At 36.6% G+C, this 11299-nt stretch overlaps 1 protein-coding gene across 1 annotated transcript in view; it reads left to right on the forward strand.

Annotated features, from left to right (window-relative positions):
• The window catches only part of LOC131144441 (sm-like protein LSM8), a 34000-nt gene extending 24570 nt beyond the window's left edge, over positions 1-9430 (forward strand). The window contains exons 5-7 of the mRNA XM_058093099.1: positions 8689-8741; positions 8858-8965; positions 9082-9430. Of these exons, the coding sequence (XP_057949082.1) occupies positions 8689-8741; positions 8858-8948 (144 nt within the window). The 3' untranslated portion in view covers positions 8949-8965; positions 9082-9430. The remainder of the gene's footprint in view (positions 1-8688; positions 8742-8857; positions 8966-9081) is intronic.
• Positions 9431-11299: the final 1869 nt, after the last annotated feature.

Below are 11299 nucleotides of genomic sequence, written 5' to 3' on the forward strand. Positions count from 1 at the left end.
ATTGGCTAACTTCATCAGTCACTTTGTTCTCTCCAGACTGAGACTTAAATGTGAATGAGAATTGTTGAGGGAAGTAATTATTAAGAATGCTTTGGATTCAGCTTGCGTAGTGAATTGAGATACCAAGTGCGTCATGATCAGAATAAACTACAAAATTTTGATGTAACAAATCATGCTGGCAATTATCTAATACTTGAACCAAGGCATAATAGGTCATAAGTGGAGTTGTCTTTTGCTTCAGACGACTTTTCTCTGAAAAATGTTGGTCTGTCTTCTTGGCTGAGAACAGCCCCTATTCTAACATGACTACATGAGATGCATTGCATCTACCACAAAGAGAGTATCAAAGTCAGGCAGCGCAAGGACAGGTGCTTCAGCCACGACTGTCTAATCTTTGTTGAATGCCTTTTCTTCATGTCTTGTCATTGTAGATGTTGCTTCCTTGAGGCATTGCATAATAGGATTCTTAATTGAGTTAAAATTACAACTTCCTATAAAAAGGAAGCTAGTCCATGAAAGCTATGAAAATCTCCCATTGTTTGCGGTGTAGGTTGCTCAATGATGGCTTTTACTTTGTCAAGGTCTGGCTTCAACCTTTCAGCTGAAATAATAAAGCCTTAGAACGCCACATTATGGCACAGAATGGACCATTTTTGAAACTAATTGTATTTCTTATGAGTGTGTCTAAGATCTATTCTAACAACTGAGGTGATGATTCTGATGCAGGGAGTGAAATTGACAGTGGCTTTATGTGTAATGGTTGTTTGTTATTGGGTGAAATATCTGCTCAGTATGATTGTAATCCTTCAGTGGATGATGGTTCATGAGTTGGAGACCGCAATGGTGGACTTGGAAGGGGCTCCTGTTTTTAATGATGGAATTAGTACTTTGTTAGATTATCATTTTATCTAAAAGCTTAACATGTTAGGTTGTCGGCCAACAATGCATATCATGCCTTAACATAATTTAATGAGTTTTAGTGGACTGATGAAGGGTTAACAAGAAAATGATCCCAAGGGGAATATTGTTTTACCTACTCCTGTGACCCCATGGATTTTGGTAAGAATAATTAAGCGGATGGAGAACATTAGAGGATAATTATATGCAAGATTTAAGGCAATTAGAGTTAATGCTCAATTTTAAGATTTTTCTGTAGTATTTTTTTTTTCTATTTTAATGATATTTTGTAGTTGTATTTCTATTAGGTCCTAAACTAGTAGGCTTTAGGCATATAATGTTTCAGAAAGTAATATTCTAGACTTTTTAGTTTTATTAGGTTCCTTATTTTATTTTGTTGATTCCCTAGAAAATATGAATTGAGTGTAGCAATATGAATTAAGTTTTGAGTTTATCCTTCGCTTGTGCATATGTTGGCCCTGCATCGTTTCGAAGCAGTGCATCATAGCCCACTGCCATTCTGCCTTTGCCCCACCATCTGTTTTTCCACCACTGCAGGACCTTCTTTGCCATAGCCTCCAGAGCCTAGGTGGAGCATTCAGAAGCGAAACCGCTTCCTTAAGCCTTCTGATATTTTTGTTTCCTTCTGGAGTCCCTGAGCTCAATGCTCAATGTTGTTATTACCTGCCATTGTTGTTTCGTGTAGGTTGCCTTCATAATTCCCCTTGCTTGTCTGTCCCAGAGTAAGCCCTCTCATTCTATGTATCTGGAAGCAAGTAAAGCAGCAGCAGCTTCAATGATGCCAGAGACCACTGTCATTGTTTGAAGAGGTAAAAGCTAAAGCTTTAATCCCTAAACCCACTCCATTTATTTCACACAATACCTGATCCTTATCCCTTCTCAATCTCATACAATCTGACCCGTTTTTTTTTTTTTGGCAACCTATTGATGACTCAGGTCCACGCTGAGTACCCTATTCTTAAATTGAACCAATACCCTTGCTTCACAGTCCCAGAGCATGGTACCTATTAGTAGCATGCACAGGCACCCTGCGGGCCCTTTCTGTCACAGCAGTTAGGGGTGTATTTGAGTCGATTCAACACAATGGAATCCTCAAACTTCGCTCAATTAAAATTGTTGATCTTGAAACTCGGCTATCAATCACAAAATTGTTGAACTCAACTCGATTAAGATCGATTTGATTATAAACTAATATTAAAATAATATAATGTATGCATAATGTTAAATATACTTATAAAAATAGAAAAACAGTAAAATTACAAAAGCTTGATTAGGAGCAGTAGTATTAGAAAACATGAACTCGACTCATTAAGCTACTTGAGTAGCCTTGAGGTTGACTTGAACTTGAGCATAATCAAGTCAAATTGAGTTACAAAGCAAGTTGAGCCCCAGTAGTTTGTGAGTTGGCTTGCTCACACCCTTAACAACAGCCCAGCAGCACATATATGACTAGTAAAATATGAAGGGTCGGTGAGGATCAATTCATTGGAATCTTTTTGCTGTATGAGGGCGAGATTAACCAAGGCAAAGAGAGAACTACTATGGCAATCTCAGAACTAAGAAACAGGTTAAATATTACAACAAACTAAATATTGTGTAGTTTATTTGGGGTACCCTACTAGAGCATAAAAATAAAACTCGAAAATTTAATGAGATTGCTGTTAATATTGAAGAGAAGGAAGGAAGGTCCGTGAAGATGTTAAATGAGCCAATGTTGAAACTTGAGTTACAACCTGTTGAGTTAGTAAAAGCCTGATAAAATTGGAATGTGCTAATATTCCTGAGTTCAAGGCCATACATGGATTCACTGAAGAACCTGAGAAGGTGGAACCATCCATGCATGTCCAGTCCATTGAGTTCAAGGCTGAAGAAACAAGTGAGATTGTGTGATGTAGGACAAGAAGCAAGACCTTGGGAAGATCCATGTTGGAGAGTGGATTGATAATTGTTGGGTTTAATTAGTAGTTTATTATGTATGTAGTATAATTAGTACAGTATTATGTGTATTTTGGGGGCTTGTTTGTAATATTTGTGTAAAGTAGGGGTATATTTGTAACGTAATGTAGTTTTAGGGGTTTATGTGTAATTTCATGTAAAGAGGCTTTCTTATAAATAGTGTGTGAAAGCCATGTTGTAGTTAGTTGTTGATGAATTTTAATTGAAGTGAACATGAGTTTTTCCCCTGGTATCTCTTCCCTCCTCCCTTCCCCTTCATTTTCTCTTCTAATTTCTCCATGGCTGCAGAGCCTTGATGCTGCCTCTGTATCATTTGGTATCAGAGCCCAACCACAATCTCTTTCTTCCATTTCAATTCCCCCATTTTTCCTTTCAATCTTCTTCCCCCTCTTCTTCACTTCTTCCTTCCCCCCACTGTTCTGCAACTTCTATCTCCTCCTCTTCTTTCCTTCTCTCCTCTGTTCTGTAACTTCTGTTCCCTCTCTGCTGCTGCTTCTTTCAACTCTTCTTGTTCTTTGGTTTTCTGTTCTGATCCCCTGTTCTGTCCCTAATCCTTTGCTGCCCAGCAGGCAGCAGCCTTTTGCCCTCTTGCTTTTTCTCTGTTTCTCTTCTCCTTCTCTTTAATTCTCTCCCATAACTCTCAACCTTTTTTCTCATTTCTGAATTCTGTGGCTGTCTCTTGGCAGTTTCTGTCCAGCAACTCCTCCAACCTCCCATCTTCTTCTTTTCTCTCCCATAACTCTCTCAACTCTCTTTTTTCATTTTCTGAATTCTGTGGCTGTCTCTTGGCAGTTTCTATCCAGCAACTCCTCCAACCTCCCATCTTCTTCTTTTCTCTTCTGCTGTTTTTTAATTCTCTCTCTCTCTCTCTCTCTCTCTCTCTCTCTCTCTCTCTCTCTCTCTCTCTTTATATATATATATATATATATTTCTGAATTTCAGTTTTTAAAAAGCAGTTCTGCAGTTTCTGAGCTTTTCAGAATTTCCAGTTGCGTCCCAGATCTTGAACACCACTTCCCAGTGACCAGCCTGCAACACCATCCACACCACCAAAAAACAGAATCCCCCGAAACCCTTCCCCTCAAAATTTCATCGCTGTCCGAGACCCTCATGTGTCGGCCAAACATACTCCAGCCGTCAGCCTTCAAGAATCACTAGTGTCTTGTGTTTTTCTCATCACACCACCACCACCATTGTGCTCCCCACCCACTGATCTGCAGTCGCCTGAAGTTTCAACACTGGTGCCAGAATCTCGCTGCCGGTGACTCACACCTCATGCGCTATCGAAGCACGTGAGAGTCTCCCAGAGTCTTCTACAATTTCCCCTCATGAGAAATTGCCTAAAGACATGATATTTTGAATTTATCCATGATAATTTGATTTGCAGCTTGACATTTGATCGCGGACACAATATTTTGCAAGGAAGCGTGATAATTTGGCACCAAACCCTAGAAATTGTCACTGCCAGCTTCAGAAATCATGTTTTGTTGCTGTAATTTGTGATTTTTCTTCGTGAATTTGTTTCATTTCAGCAGGACAATCAATATCAAGGTAAATTAAAGATAGTTTTTTTTGAGAAATTGGGAGTAAGGCTTGTGGGAAATTGTGTTAAAGGGTTGAGATATATAGCTGCAGCATGTATAAGCATAAATTTAGAAACATGGTGATAGATTATAGGGAAAAGGAATGCCATTTTCCAAAATTTGGGTACAATTGAAGCTTTTCAGAACCTTTCTCAAATGCGGAGAAAAGATTTGCAAAATCATCATTGATGGGAGATGGTCAATGAATGTGGTTTCCTTAAATGGAGTCATTCGTATGCAACTTTATCTGGAACCCCATCCAAAGCCTTATGACATATGTTGGAATGATAACACTAGCTTACATTTTTATGAAAGATGTTTGGTTCCTATCCAAATGGGTGCATACTTTGATAATGATTGGTGTGATATCAAACCTATGAAGATTGGCTATGCACTCCTTGGTTCTCCTTGGTTGGGTGATTTGGGTGTGACTCAAGGGCTTGAGAACACATGTCTTCCATTGTAATGGGGAGAAAATCGTTTTATAGTCATTCTATTCTAATATTTAATAATCAAAAAAAGAAAAAACAAAAGACAATTAGAGATGTGTTTTACCAGTTTACCAATGCAAAGAATCTGAAATTATTGATCATGTCAAAGTTTCACAACTTAAAGACACTACAATAAGGCAATGAATGTGTTTGAAGATGTCCAAAGTCTTTCAAACATTCCTATTGTTGAGTTCATCATCCTTGATGAGATTGTTGATGCTAATTCTCAAGTCAAGTCTATGGTGCTGCCAGTGGAGAATGGTTTCTTGTCTTATTCAACCACTGACTTTCGAAGAATCCAAGTTTGCTTCTTAATTCTGATCCTCCAACAATTAAAAATTCGAGGCCGAATTTTTTCTAATTAGGGGAGAGTTGATGTAGGACAAGAAGCAAGACCTTGGGAAGATCCATGTTGGAGATTACTTAAGAAGAATTGGATTGATAATTGTTGAGTTTAATTAGTCATTTATTATGTATATAGTTTAATTAATACAGTATTATGTGTATTTTGAGGACTTGTTTGTAATATTTGTGTAAAGTAGGGGTATATTTGTAATATAATGTAGTTTTAGGGGTTTATGTGTAATTTTATGTAGAGAGGCTTTCTTATAAATAGTGTGTGAAATCCATGTCGTAGTTGATGATGAATTTGAATTGAAGTGAACGTGATTTTTTCCCTGGTATCTCCTCTCTCCTCCCTTCCCCTTCTCTTCTAAATTCTCCATGGCTGCAGAACCTTGATGCTGCCCCTGCATCATTGTGTATGTAGAATTTATTATTTCCAATAAATTTGTCTTGATTGACTTTGCCTACTTGAGATCTTATTTATTTTTGAAGCATGTGGGTATATTGTTAATCTACAAGCATGCTTGATCCCTCAGTTCTTTACCACTAAATTTCAAAATGTTTTGAGCTTGAGGCTGGATTTTCTCCAATCAGTAGGTAGTGATGGAGAACTTCATGAAGTAGCATATGGGCAAGATCAAGGTGGAGTTTATTGCTCAATTTTGAGATTTTTTCATCTCTCTCTCTCTCTCCATATATATATATATATATTCTGTGATTTTTTCCTGGTGGTAATGTTTTTTTTTGGGTCCTAGATGCCAGGCCTATTATTATATAAGAGATTTGAATTGGAGTGGAAAAATATGAGTTGAGTTTTGGATTTTAGGATTTATCCCCTGTTTGTGGAGATGTAGGTCTTGTGGTTTTGGATTTTAGGATTTATCCCCTGTTTGTGGAGATGTAGGTCTTGTGGCAACACTTCTCAATAAGATGAAGTTGATATTAACTACACCTAGTGGTCAGGAGAGATGATACTAGATTTGGTAAGAGTAGGAAGAAGGATCAAAGAGGGTTGGGAAATTTGAAGTGCCGTGTCAATTTGAAGAGGGCATTTTTGAAGTAGTTCTCTTAATTTCCTATGCTTTTATGTTGTTTTAAGGACTTCTTGTCATCATTTGGTTTGTAATCATCTTACTAAATTTTCTTTTGCTGGATAAGTAAAAGAATCCTCTTGCATAATAAAATCTAAAGGCAAGTTCAACCCACCATCCTCTCTAAAACACGATCTTTTTCATGTAAAGGAAAGATCTGATTTCTTCATGTTCTTTTTTTTTTTTTTTTTCCTCCACTACTACGGCAGACCTCCTCTCCATGGTTTTAAATCGCGGTTGCAGGTAGCGTAACGTAACTGTAACGGGTGTAACGGGAAGCGGGAGTAGCGGATGTTACATAATGGGAAGCGGATGTAACAGCCGTGAATTTTTTCGAAGCACGCCCAACCTTGTGCATATTAGCGTACTTGCGTGTTTTAAGCTTTTAGCCCTTCTTAGAAAGAGTTTTAGTTAGTTCGAGTAACTAAGTTATTTGGTAAGGGCAACAAGTTTATGTTTGTTTTAAACAACCATTGATAGAAAAATTACGTGCGTGTGTATTTATACTTCTCATTGTTCTTATCTATGATAAATTCTTATGTGTGCTAAATTAATTAATAGAACAAAATACATTATACACTTTATTAATCTATTAGACACATAAGACATACAAATAATACAAATATAAAATAGTTAGAAAAGAAAGATGGTTGAAGTTGAAAAATATAGAACATAAATATCACATTACTAATATTATCAAAATAAATTATTTTCTTAGTATTTTCAAATTGTTAATTAATGTATCTATTGTGAGTATTTAAAGAAATAGTAAATTTTGTATCATTGTCGTCCTCATTATAATCTTTTCCTCTTGCCACATGGTATATTGAGAATGATTTATGAAAGAGAGGGAAAAAGTGAGAAGAAAAAGTAAAAAATAAATTAATTTTTTCTGTGTAACAGTCCTGTAGCGGTAACGTAACGGCCGTAGTGGCCTTTACGTAATGGCTGAGGTCTGTAACGGCCGTTACGGCTGTGATTTTTCTTCTCACCAATTTCATGGTGTGTAACGGTATTGGTAACCCAAAAAACCGTTACGTAACGGTCGCAGCCTTTATTTAAAACCATGCTCCTCTCACAGCCTTCCTCAGCAACACATGTTTTTGGTGTGTGCACATTCTTTTGTAATTTTTTTTGAATATTAGGACATGGGAATGATGGCTGTCTAATTGCATATCTGTGGCAAATGTTGATAGTAGAGCATTTCAGAATCATTTCCAATCACCCTTTCTTGAAATAACGAATTGCAGATCTGGATTCAAGTTTGGGTGTTCATATTTGGATTGCTGTGAAAAAATAAAACAAATTAAATATCCAGGTTCCTTGAATTCTTATGGACTCAATTGGTTCCTTGGATTTGACTTGTTTTAGATAAATCAAAATGATGCAATAACTGGTTCTAGTTTCAACCTGTCTAACTGGTCAGTCTGATCAAAACAATGGTTATCCCCTTGTGGGATTAAAATAAGTTCTTTAGGTACTGCTGGGAAGGCTTAATGCTCACAGGTGCAAGATAATAACTAAATATGTTACCCTTGATTTGCTTCTTTTAGAATGGACTGGAAAAACTTGTTTTATAATTAATGTCAATATGAAGACTTGGTAATATTTCCCTCTCTTAATTTATTATTTTTGGATGCTTATTTGTTTATTTTTTTGGTCAGTGATAACCCATCACCTTAGAAACAAATAGGGACTGATATATTTATTCAATTATTTTCTTTTGGTGAAAGAAGAAATTTTATGAAGGGACGAGAGGAGCAAAAAACATCTGTTTTATTTCACATTAGGGATTGTGATAAGACATTTTGCTGGGATTTCATACAAGCTGCAACTAGCGTAGAATGTTGTGTTGGCATTTGTTACTGTTGAACTTTTATTCGATTATTAGCCACTAGATTGCACTAGTTTTAGCCTTAGAGTTTGAAAATTTATGTCATTACTCTTATGTTAGAAGTTTAGGCCTATTCACAAGGATTCAAGACAAAAAAATGCATTAAATGCAGCTTTTGCTCTTGTTTTCTTTTCCCAGGAACTTGAAGATGGTAGAAGTTGTACGACTTGTTATACCATTGGTAGATAGAATATGCTGCTCCTGCTGCTTTTGAAATTATTAATTTATTATCAATTGCTATTATATAGCAAATGTCGATGTTGCTTGTTACTAAATTACAATCATGACTGATATTCTTGCTCACTGTTTGTGGCTGGTCTTTTCTATTTTTGTTCTTTATTTTGAAAATTTCAAGTTCGGCAGTTTATCCACTTGTGTTTGAAGGACTATTTTTGTGGTGATTTTTGCAGGAGGGCGTTCAGCAACTTGTTTTAGGATTGTACATCATAAGGGGTGACAACATGTATGTATCTTTTATTCACTTCATCCTACTGAATGGTAGCAAAGTCCACTTGATTTTATTTCATACCATAATACCAATAATAAACTTTTCCTCCCACAACCATTTTGCTTCTGCAGAAGCATTGTTGGGGAACTGGATGAAGAGCTGGATTCTAACTTGGATTTGTCAAAACTGAGAGCTCATCCCCTAAAGCCTGTTATCCACTAATGAGTGACTCTGATGAGGTGTGGATTGTCTTTGGTCTGTTTAATGGGATGATCCATTGGAGTAGGTACTTCTGATTGTTAAAATTATTGCTAATGCATAATTTTGTACTAATTTTTCCCGAAAAATTCTGAAGCATGGAAAGCTGTACTCTACGCCCCCACTCTTTCAACTCCCAAAAGAGTCGAAAGAAAGTTTCTGGTTTACTGGTGTATATTGCTGCTGCTGCTGTCTGCTGTTTTGTTTTCGGCACCTCTCCGGGATTTGCTATGAAACGAGCCTCCCGACCTTCAAGAAATGACGGCCACCCCGCCATTTGTTTTGATTTTTTTTCTTGTTTTTGTTTTATACCTCATGCTTGAGAGCATAAATTTGAAGTTCTGGATTTGAAATTGTGGATGTGGATGAAACAAAATTACAATTTTGTGTTGCATATTTTATCTAAATTTTTCCACAAATTTGAATCAAGTTTAGAATTCACTGAACCTGTGACTTTTTGAAAAACAGTGATGTCCTGTCGCACCTTTATCATTGGTTTGGTGCGAAGGGAGCGGCGTGGTGTTGGGGGAGTGTTCAGTGTCCCTCATTTTTTATCCATTATCTTTTCCTAAAAGTATTTTTCACGAGATATTCTCATTTAAAGGCGCTTTAACGTTTATGGATGTGAGTAGTTGTATGGTCTCTCTTTTCCACAATGAAACGAACGGTCTATTTTTCTCGTCTCTCCTTTTTTTTTTTTTTTTAAATTGCGGTTTCAATGAGACACGTTAACGCTTGGTTTGAATCCTTTAGCTCTTCCCTATGAATTGGTCTAATGTACTTGGTCAAAAATTACCCAGTCTTGGATATGTCAAACGATAAATGTCTTTTTAGGAAAAATAATTAGTGGGTAATTTTATAATATTTGAAAACAAATCATGATAATTATAGAATAAAATATTTTATTGGTAACATTTAATTGTTAAAAGTTAAAAAATTTAAATCTATGACTTTTAAAAGTTCTTAAAATGGGTATATATATTAGTTGTTTGAAAATTAAAGAAAGAAAAATATAAAAAATTTAATGTCCAACTTTTGCCTTTTAAAAAAAGGCAGGCGAAACTCGCGTTAGGGCCTTCTATAAACAATTGCAATGTGGATCTCATAATGACTTTTGGGAATATTATTCTTCGGGGTCATACGGACTAATCTACTCCTTTAAAAATGAAGAATATGACTACCCTCAATTTTCCAAGCCTGCCTTAGGCCACTCCATCTGGCGGATTTAATTGAACCCGAGGAATTTGGAACACAGCCCCGGTCGTTGAATCCCCAAGTCTCGATTCCATTATATGAGAAAAGAAAATTTAATCTTTCACTCTTCCGTGGAATCTAGGGTTTTAGGGAGGATGCGCTTGTGCTTCTTAGTGTTGAGGTCTGTTTCAACCCTTATAATCCGGTTGCTCCTTAAAATCAAGAGGTTTTGAAAAGCGGATCTTTAGCTTGACTTAAATTTTTAGGTAAAAGCATACAAAGTCGAAAACGATTCTTTAATATGTTTTTTTTGTGTGTATCTAGTCGATAGGGGTAGGAAGACGTAGAGTAAATGTAGAAATAATGACACATTTTCACGCTGTATTTAGAAGCATGAATTTTAAATTTATATTTCTTAATAAAATTTAATACAATTTTATATTATATTTTCTTCAAATTCACATAAATTTAAATTCAAAATGTCTCTCAAACATATAATAAGGGTATAAAGAACATGATTTTGGATAGCTCGAGTCTAGAAAAGGAACTTGCGGCAATCCATCTTCAATAAATAATTTGATGGCAATCCATCTGGGATGAATAATTTGATTTGAGCAGGAGGTTGGACCTGATTTAAAAAATGTCAGGTATGATGCGGTGGAAAGACATCAGTAAGTAAAGAAGGAGTATCGGGGGTTCAATTCCAGGTAGATACACTCACGGAACCAGCGGTACTTGTGGATGGTGAGAGTTTACTTTTTGAGCCAGCGGGGACCGTGGATGGTGAGAGTTCACTCTGTGAGCTAGCGGGAACCGTGGATGGTGAGAGTTCTCTATGAGCTAGCGGGGACCGTAGATGGTAATGGAGATGTGTCCCGAGAGTCGGGTTGACCGAACGTCTAACTGATGCACAGAAATCGTGTCAGCATTCCGGACTTTACCCTGATCAGCGAGACCTGGGGGTGGAGGACGCTGATCCGTAGGTTTGGTGTCGCACTAGGGGGTTTGAAGGACTCGTTGGTGGTTAAAGTTCCTATATAATCATATGTATATATAAATTTTGGAGCTAAAAAACTTAGATTTATATAAATTTAAAATTAATGTAATTTTCCTATTACGTG

The sequence above is a fragment of the Malania oleifera genome, chromosome 12 (genome assembly GCF_029873635.1).
Source record: "Malania oleifera isolate guangnan ecotype guangnan chromosome 12, ASM2987363v1, whole genome shotgun sequence".
NCBI lineage: Eukaryota > Viridiplantae > Streptophyta > Magnoliopsida > Santalales > Ximeniaceae > Malania > Malania oleifera.